Here is a 20,225-nt window from a genome sequence, read left to right as displayed (position 1 = left end):
ATACACATGTACACATACATGTAGAACATACAAATGCTAACAATAGGTTATTTGGGTAAAGGGTACACAGATGTTCTTTGTATTATTCTTATTCTTGAAACTTTTCTGTACATTTGAAATTATTTCCAAACAAAAGTTAAAAGGATTTGAATGGACGTCTAGGTCCTTTAAGCACATCTTTGGGAGGCAGACGTTAATCGTTGTGGATGATTAATGGGCTGGATCTTACCATACGGCAAGGAAGAAGAGCCCAGTCAGCCTTTCCCACAACTCCTCTCACTGAAACTTGTCTTTCTTCAGCAGACCCAAAGCCAGAAGTCTATCCCTGGCCCTCCTGCCCTCTGGCCTTTGGCAGTCAGCAGTTTCTCAGCCAACACAAGCTACGCAATCATCCTATTCCAGATTTATGTACAGGAAATCAACTCCAACCAGGGGATCCATGCCCAGATGACCAGTAGCAGCAGCAACAACATTCTGATAAAAACCACCGGGGGCCAAAGCAGAAAATCAAGGACTAGGAGGCTCTAAACCCTTGTTCTGGAGGACAAATGAGAGGGAGACTTCAGCGGTTTTCTCTAGCCCACCCCGGGGGCCACCAGTAAGCTTCGGGGAGGCAACAGAGTGTGGAAGGTACAACTCAGTCCAGTCCAGACAGCAAGCTCTGGGGAAGTAGACAAAGTTCCTGGGAGGGTAGAAATATCAGGATTTGGAGGATCCCTTGGCTTGGGATCACCTTGCAGCTAGGCTGCAAGACCAGCTGTCCCATGTTATAACATTCTTCCCTTTTCTCCAGGAAGAGTGTGAGCAACAAGCAAGGCCACATCTGGGGACTTGTTCCAATCCTACCTCTAACTACTCAGGCTATAAACTTTTATCAGCAAGTAGCACAGCAGGGCCTCACAGGGAGAGAACCTTTGCTATTAGATCCCGGTGAGTCTTACCATATCCCTGAACGCCATGTCTCATCATATCGTATAAGCATAGATCCCAGTAAGCCTTATCATATCCAGAAATCCATGTCCTTATCACAGCATCACATCCTGATTGCCAAAACCGGGCCTGAAGGGATGCTTAGGACCCATGGTGGATTGTCTGTCCTCAAGTAAAGAAGAAAGACAATTATATGATGCTGGTAACAATAGCATGCCAGTCTTATAGATGAGGAAATTAAAGCAGAAATGCAGACGATTTGCCCATGCTCACATAACTAATAAGTGGTGGTGCTTGCATTCAGCCTGGTATTCAGCTGGGATTCAGGAGTTTGGGTCTCGGGGTTATTCTGTTCAATTCCTTGCCCTTAAGCAGGCTAGTCCTTCAAATTTCCTTTGGTCTCCTAAAATCTGACTAATTCTGGTATAGCCAAGATTTAGGTGTTTGCTACGTTAGACCCATCCGCAGACACGTCTTATATGAGGATCCCAATGTAGCATATTGAAGGTTTCCAAGGTGGAAACCTCTGTAATAAGGCACTGCAGAAATAGTGCCTGGCAAAAATTTGTGCTTCCTCTGCCTAGAAATGCCCTTCTGGCTTAGAATGCCTTGTTACTGGGAGTGGGAGGGAAGATGGGGAAGAGAAGAGGAAGTGGAAGGGGAGTTCTGCCAAAGAGCACCACAGGAAGCATCTACTAAACTAATGCCATAACTTTTATACCACATCTCTCATCCTCTTGGCCACATTCTTACCCTGACTGCTCTGCACCCAGTTGAAATCAGAGAGCTCCTTGCTCCGTATCTCATGTGCTCCTCCTAGGAGTTTCTCTGTTGATGTAGTGCAGGAAGCCTTTCTGGCAATATGCAAATTTGGACCTGCAAAGGAGTTCAGTCTCCCTGGCGAAATGACAACAGATGATGGAAACCAGTGGGCAAACACCCAGCCTCCTGTACTGTGTTGGGAGGCAGAAGACCTGCAGCTAGATGAAAGCCAGTTGTCCACAGTGATGACCAGCTCAATACCCCATTCTTCAGTTAGCTTTCTCTTCCCTGCTTATTCTCCCAGTCCCTTCACTCCTATTTTCTGAGATCATTTCCCAAAATAAACTACCTGCACACAAGTCCCCATTTTATGCTCTGCTTTTTGGGGGAACTAGATTATAGGCACAAGAGCTGAGAGGAGACAAGTAGACCAGCATAAGCCTATGATTCATGGAACTGCTAAACCAAAGGAAGGTCCCTCACTTGATCATTCCCTTTCCTTTCAAATTTACATTCTCTGGGACTTGTGACCTCAGTTGTCTTCTTATTCTCATGTATCCTTATTCTTTTCCTCTCTAATATAATAACGTTATATAATATAATAATATAATTATAAATGAATTCATATTTCAACGGTCCTTCAAAATGTCCATTGGCTCCTGAATTTCCCTGAACCTGCTATGTTCCTCCTTAAGTCACAATCAAACTTAAGGAAACAATCTATACTCATTGTCCCCATTTCCTCAAATCTAAGTTCTCCATTTTCTTGCAATTTTTCACGTAAAAGATCATCTGAAAATCCAGGATGAGAACTCTACACTGCAATTGTTTAGGGAGCATCTGAGGATGGGAAACAATTGGAGATCAGAGCCTTGGATAAGACATAAATGCCCCAGATAATCAAGGCTATGTAGGAAAAACATATCAAGCATCTGGGAAGAGATATTTCAGGAGAAAGAAAAACACTCAACTGTGGCTGCACTGTCAGTAACCTAGTTGCCAATAACCTAGTAACCAGTCTTCCATAATAGGAATAGTCCCATAATTGTAGGGACAGGCAAAGCTGAAAGAGGAGAAAGACTTCATGGAAGTTTCATCTTGCCCACAGTTTCCAGACCCATGAGTTACAAATCTTCAACCACTAACTAGATGACCAATCCTCCAACCTACCTGCTTATCCCAAATGCTTTAATAAGACCAAGAGGGGCTATCTTCTCTCCCAGGACCCCAAATAAGAAGTCTGTAGCTCTTGATGCCCATTAGGAAGAGACTGATGTCTCCATTTATGAGAAAACTTTGAACTACAAGAGGTTTATAAATGACTCACATGTTTTACAGAGGGACTCAATCACATGAGAATTCTGGCCTCTCCTTCTAGGGAGAAAACTGCTGGAATTTCTCAACTTCCATCACTCTTGGTTTAACTCTCTAACATGGTTTCTCAAACCTCCAGCCCAGCTCTCTTGAGCCCCACACCCTCCTTGTCCTACCCTGCTCTCTGCTCCTTTGGAAACCTTCCTTCTCAGTCATCCAAGCTCCTCATCTGAGAGACTCAGACAGTCCTGGTCCTGCAATCCTAAATCCTCGCTCTGCGCTCCGTTGAGCTGGGTTTCTTTCTGAGCTGCCAAAGAGCCTATTTTTTTGAGGGTTTCGATGAATCAAAGTTTCCTTTCTGCGAGTCTAATATTACGGTCACTTTCATAAGAGATCAATAGTGCGCTTTGGCTACAGTGCTGTTGCTGTGGTCCACATTCCCTACGGGGGGCAGGAATGCTTACTTAACCTAGGCACAAGGAGTTTGAGATCAACTTAGGTGACTTCATTTGGTTTTAACTTCTCTTGGTAAAGTGGTAACTAGAATTGTGTCCTACCCTAACCATAAACTATCAGCTATCTCTGTGAATTACCTAAGTTTATATATGAGAAAGCTACTTTTAATTGTACAGCCTTCTCCAAAACGTTGTCAGTAATTGCATGTGCTAAAATAGATGAAGGAAAATAGTATGTCGTACACTGAGAAGTGAGATTAACTTAAAATTTTCTACCTGAGATCCAAAGAAAGAGAAGAGATCATTTACAATGTCATTTATTGGGTTTTTGACTTTATATGCATGAGTTAATTTAATTCTCACAGTAGCAGAAAGTTAAGTAACGAATTTTTCTTTTAACGACTGAATTGACTGGAGATAAATATAGCGTTCAGGGAGTCACATAGCTAGAAAGTGACAGAACTAGCATTTGAATTCAGATCTGTCTCCAAAGTTGCAACTCCTAATCCCTGCACCTCCTTTCTGAACAGCTTGAGAGGAACACCGTCTGCACCCACACGCTCTAACGTTCTACCTCTCAAAGAACTCAGAACTCCTCACCCCAGCCACAGTCTCTGATCTGCCAACTTGTTCACTCACATCTTCCCTGTGCATACAGGTTTGCCACCACGTGAGAACCCCCAATCCATTGTCCTCTCTGTCCATTTCATCATTTTTTTGTGTTCTCTTTAATCCTTGGATGATTGCTTCAACTGAGTACTTGTCAAGGCTAAATATTCCTTGTCCCTTTGATCTTTCACCAAACCTGCTTATCAAATCTCTAATCTTGCATGATTCCGCCATCTGCATATTTCATGGCTGCAACTCAGCACAACACATGACAAGGCATGTGGCTCATGCTCCAAATACAAGGTCACAGAATACTTAATTTGCCCTCAGAAATACCAGGTAGTCCTACTATGTCTTGTGAGTCAGTTCCCTTTCCCTTGCTCTGTAAGTATTATTTCAAACCTTTTCCATGCCTTATGAATCTCATTCAATTTCAACTTTCCCCTCACTTTCAGCAGTTGGCTTTGACTCCTATTTGACAAATGAAATAGATATTTTTAAAATTCATTTTATTGAGGTCACATTGGTTTATAACATTATATAAATTTCAGGTGTACATCATTATATTTAGACCTCTGTATAGCCTGCATCGTGTTGACCACCAAAAGTCTAGTTTCCATCCATCACCATACACATGTGCCCCTTTACCGGTTTCGCCCTCCCCCATCCCCTTCCCCTCTGCTAACCACCAGTCTGTTCCCCGTATCTATTTGTTTGTTTATCTTCCACATGTGAGTGAAGTCATATGGTAATTGTCTTAAAGTCAATACTGTTGAAGAAAGATCTAACATCCTCACCATGAAGCATGCAAACATTCCTGAGCCACACCAGTTTCTTACACCACTCTCCTTTAAAGGAGGAGGAGCTGTCTTTAATCCCAAGACTGTCCTTTACCACTAAAGTATGTTTGGGTCCTATTCCCTCCTGTCTCTCAGGAATTTTATCTTAGTGATTATAAATTATATTTATCATAAACTAATCCCTCTCTACTGATTCCACTTCCTTAGCATTTAAGCATGTTTAAATTATTACCATTCTGAAAAAAAACCTCTCCTAATCCCATTTTCTCTCCATCGTCTGTATCTCTTTTCTTTAACAAACTTGGAAGTAATCCCCATTTATTCACTCTTTCCTCTCATTCCACAAACTTCTCAACCCTCTCCAGTCTTGTTTCTATCCCCACCATTTAGTGGACCCTATTGCCGACACCACCGATGATCTTGTTTTTTTTAAATCCCCCTTTTCCCTCAGTCTTCATCTTTCTTGAAGCCTCAGCAGAATTTGATTACTTTCTTCCTATTTAGACCTTTTCTGTAGACTCTCAAGTGTTTTCCAGCTTCTATAGTCACCATCAGCTTTTTGTATGATACTTCACCATTTCGTGCTGGATTGTCTCACATCCCAGTCCTCTCCCTCTTCCCTTTTCATTCTGTACGCTCTGTCTTGCCAATCACATCCATCACCCTCACTTAAATCTCTACTTATTTCACATTACTCAGTCAACAAGGACATCTTCTCCACAGTGGCCACATAGGTAGGGACTGAGGGGGGACATGGAGCTAGAAACATTCAGAGGGACAGAGTTTTAAGGATTAGATAGGATAGATGGAGGGATACTAAAGGAATAGTGGCTTCTGGGCACCCATCTGAGACTGGTTTTGTATAAATGTAAAGCTGATTTATATGGGAACAATAAAGAAATATTTTACCCAATAATTTTACCCAATAATAATAAAATAAGATCATGATTGTGTTCTTCATGGTAAGGTAATGGATTGTAGCAGATATCATACTAACATAAATGCAGAGTGTTTTACCCTTTCGTCCATTGTATTTGGGGACTGACAAAGGCTCATCCATGTGGCTACTTGTGTGCTCCAACACAGGGGTCCAAAGGGAACGGTGGGCACAGAATCATCTCTGTTTCAGCAATTATGCTAAGCCTTCACATCTTGACAGAAAAGTCCTTGATGTACCCATACTCCCATCAGCTTGGTGTCTGCAAGACTAAGATTCATTCTTTCATTATTACATGAACTCAATAGATCTTAGACAATGAATTTGCCTAAGATTGTTTACATTCTAAAGCCAAAAACCCACTACAGGTGAAAATGAGCTATTTTTAATCTGATGAAACTGTTTTCTTCTACTTAGGAACCCTTTTTTTTTTTTTTTTAGTAAAAGCACTTGGACAGATTCTCTGTTTTCCAAAGCTTTATTGAGGTGTAATTTACATGCAGTCAACTGAACACCTTTAAAGTGTACAGTTTGATGAGTTTTGACATTATATATACATCTGTGAATCCATCACTGTAATCAAGGTAATAAACGTATCCATCACCCTCCAAAATTTCCTTTTCCTCCTCCTGTAATCCTACCCTCCAATCTCTCCTTGTGCCCCCCGTCCCAAGGCAACCACTGATTTGTCACTATAGTGTAGTTTTCATTTTCTAGAATTTTATATAAGGAGAATCATACAATATATACTCCTTTCTAAAAATTTGGCTTCTTTTACTCAGCATAATTACTTTGAGAATTATCCATGTTGTTGTGTATCAGTAGTTCATTCTTTTTTTATTGCCAAGTAATATTCCTTTGTATGGATAAACCACAATTTATCTATTCACCTGGTTCTGGACATTTCCAGTTTTTGGCTGTGTTATGAACATTCACATTTATATTAGTGATTATAAATTATATTTATCATAAACTAATCCCTCTCTACTGATTCCACTTCCTTAGCATTTAAGCATGTTTAAATTATTACCATTCTGGGCATATACTTTGTCTGGGCATATACTTTTGTTTATCTTGGGTAAAAAGCATAAGATTGGAATCACTGGATCATGTGATGAGTATATGTTTGACTTTTTAGAAAACTGTCAAACTTTTCCAAAGTGGTTGTACCGTTTTATAAACCCACCAGCAGTGTATGAGAGTTTCAGTTCCTCCCCGTTCTTGCCAACACTTGGTGTGGGAAATCTTTTAAATTTTAGACATTCTATTTAGTGATATCTCATCATGGTTATACCTTATATTTCACTAATGGTTAAAGATGTTTAACATATTTTCATTTTGCCCATGTCCTTTATTGGGTGTTTGCTTTATTATTTGAGTTTTAAGAGTTCTTTATATATTTTTCATAAAAGCCCTTTATTAGATAGGTAATTTGCAAATTTTCTCTCAGTCTGTGGCTTGTTTTTTCATTATTTTAACTGTGTCTTTCAAAAAGTAGAAATTTGATGAAGTCCAACTTATCAGATTTTTCTTTTTATGTGTATTGTTCTTTTGGTATAATATCTAAGAAGTTTTATAATTTTAGTTTTTATATTTAGTCCTATGTTCCTTTTTTAGTTAATTTTTGTATACGGTGTAAAGTATGGATTGGAGTTCATATTTTGCATATGGATATCCAACTGACCTAACAGCATTTGTTGAAAAAGACTATCTTTTCTTTACTGAATTGCCCTTACAAGTTTGTCAAAAATCACTTGTCACATACATATGGGTCTATTGCTTGACTCTCTGTTCTGTCCCTTTGATCTACTGTCTTAATGCCAATACCATACTAACTTTATTACTATAGCTTTGTAGTAAGTCTTGAAATCAGGTAGTGTTAGTTGTACAATTTTGTTCCTCTTTTTCAAAGTTGTTTTTGGTATTCTAGATCCTTTTCATACAAATTTAAGAATTAGCTAGTCAATTTCAACAACAAAAAAAGCCAGCTTGGATCTTGACTGGGATTGTTTTGAATCTATTACTTAATTTGGGGAGAATTGACATCTTAACAATACTGAGCCTTCTGACCCATGAACATGGTACATCCCTCCATTTATTTAGGTCTTCTTTAATTTCTGTCAGCAATATTGTATAGTTTTCAGTGTATAGACCTTGCACATATTTTGGCAGATTTATCCCTAAGTATTCCATATTTTTAATGTAATTATAAATGGCATTGTTTTGTCAATTTCAATTTCTGATTGTTCATTGCTAGTATGTATAAATACAGTTGATTTCTTTATATTGATCTTGTAGCCTGAAACCTTGCTAAGCTTGATTATTAGTTCTAGTAACTTTCTTATAGATAGGATTTTCTACATAGAGAATCATGTCATCTGTGAATAGAGTTTTATTTCTTCCTTTACTTTCCTTTAATAAAAAAATCTCCTGTTTTTAAAAATAGTTCTTCCCTATGGTAGGCAGAATTCTAAGAGTGACCCCAAATGAACTCACCCTTGTACGAACCTCTTCCCTTTGAGTGTAGGTGGAACCTATGACTATAATGAGATACTACTCCTGTGACTATATTATACGGTAAAATAGAGATTACCTGAGTGGGCCTAATATAACCACTTGAACCCTTTAAAGGCAGAAAGTTTTCTTCAGCTGGTGGAGGGAAGTAAGAGGGATCTAAAGCATGCGAAGGATTGCACACTCTGTTGCTAGCTTTGAGGATAGAGGGGCTACATGCAAGGACTAGAGAGTAGACTCTAGTAGATGAGAGTGACCCCTGGCCAATGGCCAGCAGGGAAATGAGGACCTCAGTTATACAACTTCAAGGGACTGAATTCTGGCAACAACCTGAATAAGCTTGCAAGTAGATTCTTCCCAGCACCACCAAATCAGAGCCCAGGCTGACTGATACCTTGATTTTGGCATTATGAGAACCTTCGCAGAGAACCCAGTCATGCTATACTGCACTTTTGGCCTACAGTACTGTAATAAATGGGAATTGTTTTAAGCCACTAAGTTTGTGGTAATTTGTTACACAGCAATAAAAATTCTCTATTTATATAAGGTAAAAAAGAAGCAAAAGTTTTTTGCTAAAAAGATGTTCAGGCTCAGGCTATACGTAAACAAAGTTACCAATTAAATTAATGCAGTGGATTTTTTTTTATTTGCTTGTCAAGTCTAACTTTAATGTCAGAATAAAAAAATCATATTCATATTTCATTTTTGATGGCTTTTATTTATGGTTTGTTAAGCAGAAACTTTCAACCCAGTTTTCAAGTCTTCATGCGACACCAAGGAGTAAAGTGCCCAACCATTCTGCTTTTTAGGACTAAGGGGTTTCCCAGGATATGGGACTTGCAGTGTAAAACCAGGAAAGTCCCAGGGTAACTAAAATGAGTTGGTCACTCTATCAAGGAATGGTCTTTCATACAACCGAAACTTTGTTAAAAAATGTAAATATAAGTTTCAAACAATTCTGAACATATTGTTGTTACTGGTTGTTCGCACAACATCCCTGGTCTGTGATCTTGGACATAGAAGTGGACCTTGGACTTGAACATCAAATCTCAACTGTGGAACTCTATTTGTCTGTAACACTGGACCTGACCTTAGACCTGGTCCTTGGTGATGGACCCAGACCTTGGACCTCTTACTTGGAGTTCAACCTCTAACCTCAGACTTTGACCTCATGTTAGGACCTCAGACTTAGACATCACACCTACATCAGGACATGACCTTGGACCTGGAATGTTGATCTGGACCTGAATTCTAGACCTAGAATGGGGGACCTGGATCTTAGTCTGGAACCTTGGTTTGGAATTCAACTTGCCCTGGGCATTGAACTCAGACATGGAATTGACTTGGATCGTGGAACTATACCTTTGACTTTGACCTGGATGTCTAACCTTGGTCACCGAAGTTGGACGTGGGGCACTTGTTTTTGTCTCTCTTGTGGGTACTACTCCACCACCTTAGTATCTCTCCATGGGGGAGGGGAGCCTCAGACCCAGCTGGCAAGGAGAGGGCTTCCCCTGGCTGTTCATTGATAGCTAGGGCTCCTGATCAATCTCCTTTGTCAGTTTACCTGGTGTTTTCAGCTGTACTTTGTTTAGTTTGTTCAGTTGTGGGGAGGAATAGGCTACGTGGGCTGCCATCTGTTGCTGGCTTAGGATTTGGGAAATACTTAGCCTGAATCGCCTTATTCTGTTGTATGGGGAGACTTAAGATGCCCTGCTGCTGTGTTGTTCCTCCAGTCATGTTTTCCTTCAGAGAACCTTTCAGAGTTCTCTTTGACTGTCTCTTGAATTATTTTCAGGTTTATAGTTGTACTTAGCAGGGAGAAGCAGAGATAAATAGGTCTACACCATTTTGTCTAGACTCACTAGTCACTGCTATCTTAGGCTACTCTTTCGAGAGTTTTGCTGTAAAGGTGAGCAGAGAAATGGGATAATGGCAAGAAGATGTGGTGTCAACAAACGTTTGCTTTTATTTTTTTTAATGAGAGGAACTACAGCATGTTTGTAAGATCCATCTCCTGATGATACAGGAGAGAGAGGAAATAACTGCTGGAGCAATGCCTTGAGTAGGTGGGAGGAGATAGGATCTCCTGCACAAAAAGAAGGTGGCTTTAAAGAGGAGCTTGGAAGGTTTATCCATGGTTCATCCTAACAAGAAGGAAGCAGAGTAGTGAGCACAGATGCAGGTAGGTGCTCAGTGTGGTCGCGGGAGTCTGAGGAGCTTCTCTTCTGGCTGTTTCCATTGTCTTCCTGAAAGCAGCAGCAAGGTCAACAGCTAGCTGGAGAGTGAGGAAGGAGGAAGAGGTGTTGGAGGTTTGAAAAGAGAGAATAATAAATGAAAAAGTTACCTAGGAGAGTAGATGAGTGAATGGTCTAGGTTTAGAAGACAGGAGAGAGATGTAGAAGACTATGACTTAAAAGTAGGACTTAAAGAATTTAGAGATAAAGGTATTCTAAGTGATGTCACAGACCAGGGTATGGATGGTCTATTACTATTCACAAGGCAATGATACCTCTGTCTGGCACTTTGCTGGGCAACAGTGATAAAAGCATGAAGAAATCAGTCTCCTCTGGAGTGGTAAGTATGCAAGCCACATTGGAGTGGGCTGCTAAGAAAATGGGGATGAGCCTGTCAGTGTAGACAACTGATGTGGGTTTGGCTGTGCGGAGATGAAGAAACAGAGGTAGCTGAAGGGGGAAGATGGCTTAAAAGGATTTTGAAAGATGGGAGACACCAAAACATGTCTGAATTCAAAGGAGAAGGACTCAGTGGAGAAAGGTAACAGCGCATTAGAGACTAGATAACCAAAAGAGCAAGGAGATGGGATTCAGAGCACACATGGAAGGACTGGCTGGATGGGAAGCAGTTCTCTTCCTATGTTGTAACAGAAGGATATGAGAAGATGGGAGCATATGCAGATACCTTTATAGATTTAGATGTAAGAAGATCCTCTAAGACTCCTAGACATCTCACTCTAAACCCAAAGGTAGTACGACAGTATAAATGCTTCAGCCTGCTATCTTCCATACAAGGTAACCTCTTTGCCACTAGAGAGGCGCTGCTCTTGCCAAGGGCACAGTGACTTCCATGCTGCCACATCTAGGGAGTATGTTAAAGGCTTCACCATCCTGGACTTCTCAACAGCATTCAACATTGCTTCATTCTCCAGAAACACTCTTGTCTTGACTTTCCTGATCCACACACCTTTGTTTTTTTCCTTCATTTTCTGGCTATTTCTTCATCTCCTTTGTTGGATTGTGCAAATATTTGTTTTCATAAATTCTATATAAATTCAAAGCTCCCCACTACTCCCAGTGTGGTAGATTGTCTTGATAATGGTCTCCAAAGAGTCACACCTCTCAGTATCCATGGCCTTATGCAGTCCCTTCCCACATGGACTCTGGGCTTGGCCATGTGACTTGCTTTGGCCAATGGGATATTAGCAAATATGACACAAGCAGAAGCTTAATAAGCTTGTGAATAGGGACTGCTGTCTTGGAACCCTGAAACAACTGTGCTATGAAGAAGCTCAGGATGAAAGACCATGTTGGACTCACCTGCCGAATGCAGCCACATGAACAAGTCCAAGTGAGATCAGCAGAATCACCCAGCCAATTCACAGACACACAAAAATAAATCATTATTGTTTTAAGCCACTAAATTTTGAGGTGATTCATAATGCAGCAATAGATAACTGTCATCCTCACCTACATCAGAGACACGGCTACCTTTAGTGGCTTTGCGCAAATCAGAAAAAAAGTGAGTCATAAAAAATCTAGGGGCAGACACAGCTTTTTTTTTTTTTTTTTAAAGATTGGCACCTGAGCTAACATCTGTTGCCAATCTTTTTTTTTCTCCCCAAAGCCCCCCCCAGTACACAGTTGTACATTCTAGTTGTAGGTCCTTCTGGTTTTGCTACATGGGACGCTGCCTCAGCATGGCTTGATGAATGGTGCCATGTCTGCGCCCAGGATCCAAACCAGTGAAACCCTGGGCCACCGAAATGGAGCACGCAAACTTAACCACTTGGCCACAGGGCGGGCCCCTAGACACACCTTTGTTCAAATAAAAGGTGCTCCTTCCTCCAGGATGCAGCCCTGTGCCAGGTGCACAGCATAGATTTAAACCCACACTCAGCTCCGTTGCTGGGTGCCTTTATGCATTACATAAGCTGCATACTCTGTGTGTGTGAACCTCCTGGGAGATTTCTACACAATTCTCTCTTCAGTTAGCATAAACCAGAAACTTAGCTTCAGGACAGGTTTAATTATTCCAGTTAAGGATAGAGAGAGAGCACCTAGGGTAGTGCTCCCAGCCTTGAGGATTCAGTAGAACACTGACTTTTATTGAAGAAGATAGGCCAAATGCTGCTTATACAGAGTCACTGCATTTTTCAGGGAAGCTCCACCTTGAAAAAGGATGAATAGTTCTCAGAAAAAAGAGGCGCCATCATTCCTCTGAACCACTCATGAACATTCAGAGAAGAGGTAGACAGAGAGCTGATTCTAGAGTGAGGAGCTAGGCCCTCAGGCAGGTGGCAGTGCCCAACAGAGATGGCACCATAAGCCCCAGGGCTCCCTGGTCCTAGGAGAATGCTCTGGACCAGAGGTCTCTGAGAAAAGGCTGGGTAATGCCAGCAGTCTTCACAGACTGACAGGCCTCTATCAGGCTGGTCCTAGGCCTCCTGTTCCGGGTGCATAGTGGATGCCCCCCTCTGGACTGTAGCACACAAGGCCACAGCGCAGCTGGGGCTCCTCTTCCTCGTACCAGCGCTGTTCACTGAAGTCAGGGAAGAAGGCTGCAATCTCTCTACTGGCTGAAACCACAGAGTCTGTAAGGAGAAGTAAGAAAGAGAAGGGGTTCTCGGAGGTGCAGGATGGAGGCAAGAGACAGTAGTAATCAGTTTCAGAAACCTGAGCCTCTACTTCTCCTTGCTGCTCCTCAGTCCTGGGCCACATCTACTGAGAAGGCCACAAAGGGCCAGAAACACAATTGAGAAGAAAGTTCACTGGGGGGACCTGGCTCTGAACCCCACCATGTGGCCTACCCACCAACCCCAAACCATTCTCCCTTATTTGTGGCCGCGGACACTGGAGGTAAACTCACCAGAGCCATGGGTCGTGTTGCGGGTGTCGGTGAGGCCGAAACTCCCACGAATTGAATCCGGGGCCACGTGGCGTGCTTGAAACACTCTGGTGGGTCCCATCAGTGTCCTCCAGAACTGGATGGCATCCTTGTGGGCGAGGATGTAGGCTCGGATTGGCCCACTGTGAACAAAAGGAGCACATGTCAGGAATCTGGCTATCTGGTCTAGGAAGGCATGCTGTGAGCACCAATAAAAGCACGTGTACATCCTGAGTTTCCCTGCTTTCTGGCTAAGTACCAATGCTGCTTCAAATAGAAGGTGATAGAGGGCCACTGCTGATGTACAAGAAAGGCCACAGAGATCAGCAGAGTTGATAGGTGGCATTCAACAATAGTCTTCTACACCCACCGGACCAGTAACCAGCACGGGACAGGTAGCCCCCAGGTCAGTGTTGGCTCAGTCAGAGCCCTAAGTCCATGTTTCTTCAGCCACCTGACACTGATTACAACTTTAAAGACTGGAAATGAAATTAACAAATCTATGCACAGGGCAGGAGAGCTAGGTCCCAGTGGATAAAGATGCCGGAACCAAATTGCAAGTACCTGGCCATGAACTCCACCAGCCGCTGATAGAAAAAACGCCCTGCAAAGAGAGAGTACCTTCATCAAGACACTGGTGTCCAAGAAAACTTTTTGTACTTCTGCCTCCTTACTTGGAATAATAAACTGTTTTAGAGAAAAGAACAAGAACCTTGGAGTCTGACATACCTGAGTCTGAAACCAGGCTCTGCCACCTACAACTTGTGCACTTTCAGGTAAGTCATCACCTTCCCTGAGTCTCCTAATCTGTGTACTGAGGACATAACAATACCTACCTCACAGGGCTGTTGGGAGAATTAAATGAAATCATGAGCCTCAGGCCAACGTCTGACAGAGTAAACATTCACTGACAGCTAACTCTGATATTATCAGGACATAAAACTAAGTTTCTGGTTGTGACTATGAGGTGGAATCCTCCTAGAAAAACTATTTAAAAAAAGATTTATAATCATGAAAAGTTTGTGTACAAACCAAGACTTTAGAAGACTGGCTGAAATTTTACAGTTGGTAGGTCAGAGAGCCTGCCATGTGTGTCCAGGTAAAATCTCTCTTGCACACCTCCTGCATAGAGATGCCTCTCATTCAGAGGACTGTTGATCCTACCTTCATGTTCTTGGTAAAACTTCTGGCAATCTTCTTTTCTCCACAGAAGTTCTCTCATTCGTACAATAAGGAACTTGTTGCTCAGAATCTGCTGATGAACAGCCTGGATAAATACCACCCCAAAGACAAAAATCAGTCAAAGGGACCATTTGAGGCTGACCAAAAGAACCAGGAAGACCCATGAGAGTCCAGGACTTGAGGGTCTGTCCTGTTGGTGGGTCAGAAGAGAAAGAAGGTGGGGTGAGGTAAAGACCTGAGTCACATAGCCAGAGCATGAGCCTTAGGTGGCGGAGGACAGGAAGTGCTATCCCTGCCCCTCCATTCCTACAGCCCCTTGAGCTTAAGCCCACAGGACCCACCACTCAGACCATCATAAAAGTCTCTTGATAGTGATCCTGCCTTGAGTGTCTCTCACTCTCTCCAAACCATCAGACTTGATAGATTAAAAACCCCGTAATTTATATGTCACATTCTGGTCAGAAGCTTTGAGTGGTTGCTATTATTCATGGAGTGAGGTACAACCATGTTGGCCCAGTGCTCAAGGCTGTACTTCCCTTGCTCTCCACCACTTCCAATTCTCCAGTCCCATCAACCCGGCCCACCTGCGGCCCTCAGACCCACCAGACACTTTCCTGCCTCAGCATCTCCCTTCTGTGGGACACCCGCCCTCCTCCTGTGCACTAACTGAAGTCCACCCTTCCTCTGAGGTCTGGCCAAGTCCCAACACTCGCAGGCCACCACCCTGACTGCTCTGGTTTTCCCCTGCACCACAGTATTTTAACAGCGCTGCTCAGCTACTACTTATCAAACTATTGTCGGCAGAATCCAATAATGACCCTCACCCAGCCGCACCAACATTCTGCACCCGAATCTCCAGGACTGTGAACATGATGCAATATGATTATGTTACATTACCTGGCAAAACGGATTTTGCAGGTGTAATTAAGGTTACTATCAGTTGACTTTGCTTTAATCAAAAGGGAGATTATCCAGATGGACCTAATTAATCACGTGAGCTCTTTAAAGGCAGAGTTTTATCTGGCTGGGGCTAAAGAAGTCAGAGAGATTGAAAGCATGAGAAGCATTCGACACACTGTTACTGTCTTGAAGATGGAGTGGGCCATGTGATGAGGAATGTGAGTGGTCTCTCAAAACTGAGGGTAGTCCTTGCCTGAAGGCCAGCAAGGATATGGGGAGCTCAGTCCTATAACCAGAGGAACCTTCCAACGACCTGAATGAGTTTGGAAGTGTCTTCTTCCCCAGACCCTCCAGATAAGGGCCCCATCAGCCGATACCTTGACTTTGGCCTTGTGAGACCCTAAGGAGGGAACCCAGCCAAGCTTACTGGACCTCTGAATTCTAGAATTGTAAGATAATACATGAGTATTGTGTTAAGCTGCTAAATTTGTGGTAATTTGCTATGTAGCAAACTAATATACCATACATTGTCTTAAGGTTTGGTTCTTCTAGTTATTATATTGGATCCTTTCTTATATTTTACACCTGCCCTAATTCTCCAATACATTTTTAGTCTCCTTAGCGTCAGAGTCCATGGCTCCTAGCTTTGCCTCCACAGCAGCTAGCACAGCACTGTGCTGTCAGTCTTCACAAGTGGCTCTATGGCATCTGAAACAGAAGCAATGCCCTGGACAGACAGCAGAGGCCTAGGATGCATTCTTACCTCCAGAATCAGTGGGTGAGCAACTGCATCAGGCTTGATCAGGGCCAGAGTGAGCTGGAGAGCCTGAGGGCTTCGCAAGATAGAAGTCATCTTACTCCTGCCATCAAAGAGCTGGATTAGGAACCCATCAGTGCTGCACTCCCCACCCTTCCTACTCTGGAGCCATGTAGCACTGCGTACCAACCGGTGCTCTCACTCCTACCACTCACAAGGCAGAACAGTTACATAGTAAGGCTGTATACCTTATTTGTATTTAACTGCCCATTTGGTCTCATGGGACTGAGGGAAGGCAGTGGTAGAGTGGGCGTTAAGTTGCCCTATGGTATACATAATCTGGTTTGTGGAACTGTAAGCCTACAAAGGAGTTCTCCACTCAGGAGAAATTCAAGTTTAAACACAACGTGTCTCTGCCAACATTCCCTTCCCTTCCTAACTTTCCTTTGTGTTTTACAGAGGGTTTACCATTTATATTCCTAAACAGCATGGCCAAAAGGGTAAAAGAACTGTTTCTACTCACAAGGCCCTCTTTCCCACAGTGTTTTCCCATTAATTCTAGAATTAGAAGACTGGATAGACAAGAATTGGGATGTTGCTAAGATGCCCAAAAAAGTCTGCTGGATACAAACCATCTAAGCTTACAGATAGATCAGGATCTCCTCTGCCCCCCCAAAAAATACTTAGCTGTCCTCAATGGCAAGGCTTGTAGACATGCAACTCCAAGGTCAAGGACTAGTTGTAACCATTTTGTATCTGAAGCAGCTGAAACAGTGCCTGGCACAACGGTGCTTGGTCAATTTTATTGACCAAATAAACCTATATAGTCTTTGTTTTGTTTTTGTTTTTGTTTGCTGAGGAAGATTTGCCCTGAGCTAACATCTGTGCCAATCTTCCTCTATTTTGTATGTGGGTTGCAACCACAGCATGGCTGACGAGTGGTGTAGGTCTGCACCCAGAATCGGAACCTGCAAACCCCAGCCACCCAAGTGGAGAACGTGCACTTAATCACTCGCCCATGAGGCTGGCGCCAAACCTGTACAGTCTGATTCCATTCATCATTCTATTTCTAGTGTCTAGTATAGTGTAAGAGCTCAATATATAATTGTGGAAATGATACAAAGAACAGAAAAGCATTTTATAAACTAGACAGAGTGTCTTTCAACTGTAAAATTCTATTTACATGTGAGAAATTGATCATTTCTGCAGGACTAAGTACTAGGCCTCAAAAGATTATCTGGTGGAACCCCTAAATTTGCCATCAAAAGCAGAGAAGGCTTCCATGAACATACACAGGGAGTGAGTATGGACAACACTCATTTCTCTTAGTCCAAAAGCAGCCTGACAATCACATTAAAGGCAGTGCTAGGGTCTGGCCCAAACCAAAAAAACTATGCCAAGGTCTCATCTACTTTTGTCCTTTCTACAGCTTTCAGCTTGATACGTCACTCAAACCACAAAACTAAGGCCAGTCTAACCAGTACAAGATCAGCCAACCTACTCTCCCTAGTATCCCAGGTGGTGAGGCATCCAAAAGTAAGTGGAATCTTCACCATACATCTAGGGAGAGACATCCTTGACACCTCCTCTCCCTCACCCTCCATATCACCAAGTTTTGCCAATTTTATGTAACCAATATATCTCAAACCCATACAATTCTCTCCCTCTCAACTGCCACCACCCCAGTCCAACATATCCTCCCTGAATTCTGCAACAGCTTCCTCAATGGTCTCCCAGTTTCTACTCTTGCCACCCTCTACAATCTGTTCTCCACACAGCAGCCAGAGTGAACTAAAAATGCAAATCTAATCATATCATTCCCCTCCTTAACCCTTTAAAGTGTACCCTGCTTTTATGATAAAACGGCAAATCCTTATCGTGCCTATTAGGCTTTGCATGATCTGATCCCTGTGTACCTCTCTAGCCTCATCTGGAACCCCACACTCCTTAACTTTCTTTTGCTCCAGGCTCATGGCCTTACAGCTCCAAGACTTCCAGGCCTAACAGCCTTTGCCTGAGAAGTTTACAGTCCAGAATTTACTTCCTCTGGTTACCTCCTACTCACCCACTAGGATTTAGCTGACTTTCCCTGTTATTTCTCATGGCTTCTTGCATGTTTTTCAGGTATGTCTTCCCCACCAGAACGTTAGCTCTATGAAAGCTGGGATCTGTTTTGCTCACCATCCTATCCTCAGTATTCTACGCAGAGTGCCTAGCACATAGCTAACTCTCAACAGTATTTGTTGAATGAATTAATGAACGAACCTGATCCAGCTATTCCAAGGCCAGGCTGCTAGGGGCTCTCCAGGAGAGGACCTGGTTCCTTTCCTAATGCCAGCTAAGTTCCGGCTGTCTTGGCTCTTGGTTTACAACAAACGTTGACAGGTTGAGCAGCAACTTGCTCAACTTAAAGGTCACTCCATCAGAGAATTAGAAAATCTAGAAGTTGCCTGGACATTTGCCCCCACACTAAGGCGCCACCTCCTCTGCTTCGAGGAGGGCGAAGGTCAAGCATCTAGTACTCCCAGGCGCGGCGGGGACCCGGCACCTCAACTCCGCCTCCGCCCCACCACATCTGAGGCCCCGCCCTCCACTCCCCCAGGCTCACAGCCTCAGCTGTTGACACCGCCCCCTCCCCCTCTGCCTCTCCATTTCTCCAGGACTGCAGCCGCGCGACCCCTGCTCATTGTACGGGGGCCTAAGCCCACCCCAGATTCTGGGCTATTTGGAGCCCACATCCAGCTGGAGTTCGGGTACGGATTCACCTGGTCCTCGTGCCGCTGTGCCCGACCACCAGGCAGCGTGATAGGCAGCCTGTGCGGCCGAAGCGGGGTCCTTCAGGCGGTGGGCCGGGCAGCCCTCCTTGGGTCCTTGCTGTGAGTCTGCGGGACTTGCTGGACGCAGAGAGAGGTGACGTGTGAATCGTGGGGCCCGTCACGGTGTCGGATTGGCCGAGGTTTGAGGCGGGGGCAGCCGGCAGCAGAAGGGCCGACCTGCCGGCGGCTCTTGTCTCTCTCCGGCATTTGCTTCGGACCAGATGAGAGGATGAAGCGGTTTCGGGCGGAAACTGCCCGTCCGAGCCCTGCTTGGGCGCCCTCAGGCGGGAGGGAGGGCCAGGCGGGCGTTCCGGCGCGGCCCTGCGCGGGGAGGCGGGGCGCCGAGAGGACGGGATGGGCGTTTCAGGGTGGCAGCCTGGCAGTGGGCACTGCCCGCCCGCGGGGCCTCCGGAATGGACCTTGTCCGACTACATTCTCTCTTATATTCTTTGTCTAGGGTAGTGCCTGGCCGGTGCCCAGTATATGTCGGAGGTACGCGGTGGGCGAAGAACTTGTGTGAGCGGCCGTTGAAAGTCTCTTGACTTCTGAACGATATGTAGTCATGTAGGAGCAGAGCTAATATGGAGGTGGTGAGGGAGGGTTCTTGGCTGGAGTGCAGGCGTATGTAGGGCACGAGGGAAACTTGAACATTTCGCTAAGGAATTTGCGGTGGGTTCTCCTGGAGTCTATTGAAGCAGTCCCGGGTGATGAGATGAGAACGGAGGGTATTTTTAGTGTGCAGTCTAATGCATGGAGAGGGTGATGACAATGGGTATGGAGAGGGGGCAGTGTGGCAGCTTAAATAAGGGTGGTACAATTTTTTCTTGGAGGGAATCACCGAATTTGAGACGAGTAAAAAGGGGTAGTTGTCATCAATTTAAATATTTATTATTATTTTTTAACTGATTCTAGTGCCTGTATATACAGGTGTTGCACTTCTGGAACGTTGGAAGGAGGGTCTGTGGTTCCGGCAGCTTGTTTCCACAGGTGTCTTTAGGAAAGTCCATTTCTCACCTGGTGGAGGCAATGTCCATTTCTGCCTTCACAGGATGAGAGTGAACTTACCATGTGCCACTGACCAGACATCTGGTTTTAGTCTTATTTTCCAAATGCACCATGTCAAGT

At 43.7% G+C, this 20,225-nt stretch overlaps 2 protein-coding genes across 7 annotated transcripts in view; one reads left to right on the top strand and one right to left on the bottom strand.

The window, feature by feature from the left end:
* LOC103556041 (uncharacterized) overlaps positions 1 to 20,225 on the top strand; it is a 134,686-nt gene that overhangs the window by 33,136 nt on the left and 81,325 nt on the right. The gene's annotated exons all lie outside the window — the stretch shown is intronic.
* On the bottom strand, positions 10,266 to 19,473 carry NME6 (NME/NM23 nucleoside diphosphate kinase 6). Of its 6 annotated transcripts, none has more exons than XM_070575461.1 (7): positions 19,050 to 19,429; positions 16,291 to 16,387; positions 14,610 to 14,712; positions 14,010 to 14,049; positions 13,428 to 13,588; positions 13,089 to 13,152; positions 10,266 to 10,599 (listed from the first exon to the last, which is right to left on the bottom strand). In XM_070575461.1, the coding sequence occupies exons 2-7, from the start codon at positions 16,378 to 16,380 to the stop codon at positions 10,596 to 10,598; spliced, it is 462 nt and encodes a 153-aa protein (XP_070431562.1). In that variant the 5' UTR covers positions 16,381 to 16,387; positions 19,050 to 19,429; the 3' UTR covers positions 10,266 to 10,595. The 6 variants fall into 6 exon arrangements, with proteins under 6 accessions (XP_070431562.1, XP_070431564.1, XP_070431563.1 ...); XM_070575463.1 differs by having other exon boundaries at positions 18,993 to 19,104; XM_070575462.1 differs by lacking the exon at positions 19,050 to 19,429 and adding an exon at positions 18,550 to 18,876.

Source organism: Equus przewalskii, chromosome 15 (genome assembly GCF_037783145.1).
Source record: "Equus przewalskii isolate Varuska chromosome 15, EquPr2, whole genome shotgun sequence".
Classification (NCBI taxonomy): domain Eukaryota; kingdom Metazoa; phylum Chordata; class Mammalia; order Perissodactyla; family Equidae; genus Equus; species Equus przewalskii.
This window is presented reverse-complemented; position numbering and strand designations above follow the sequence as displayed.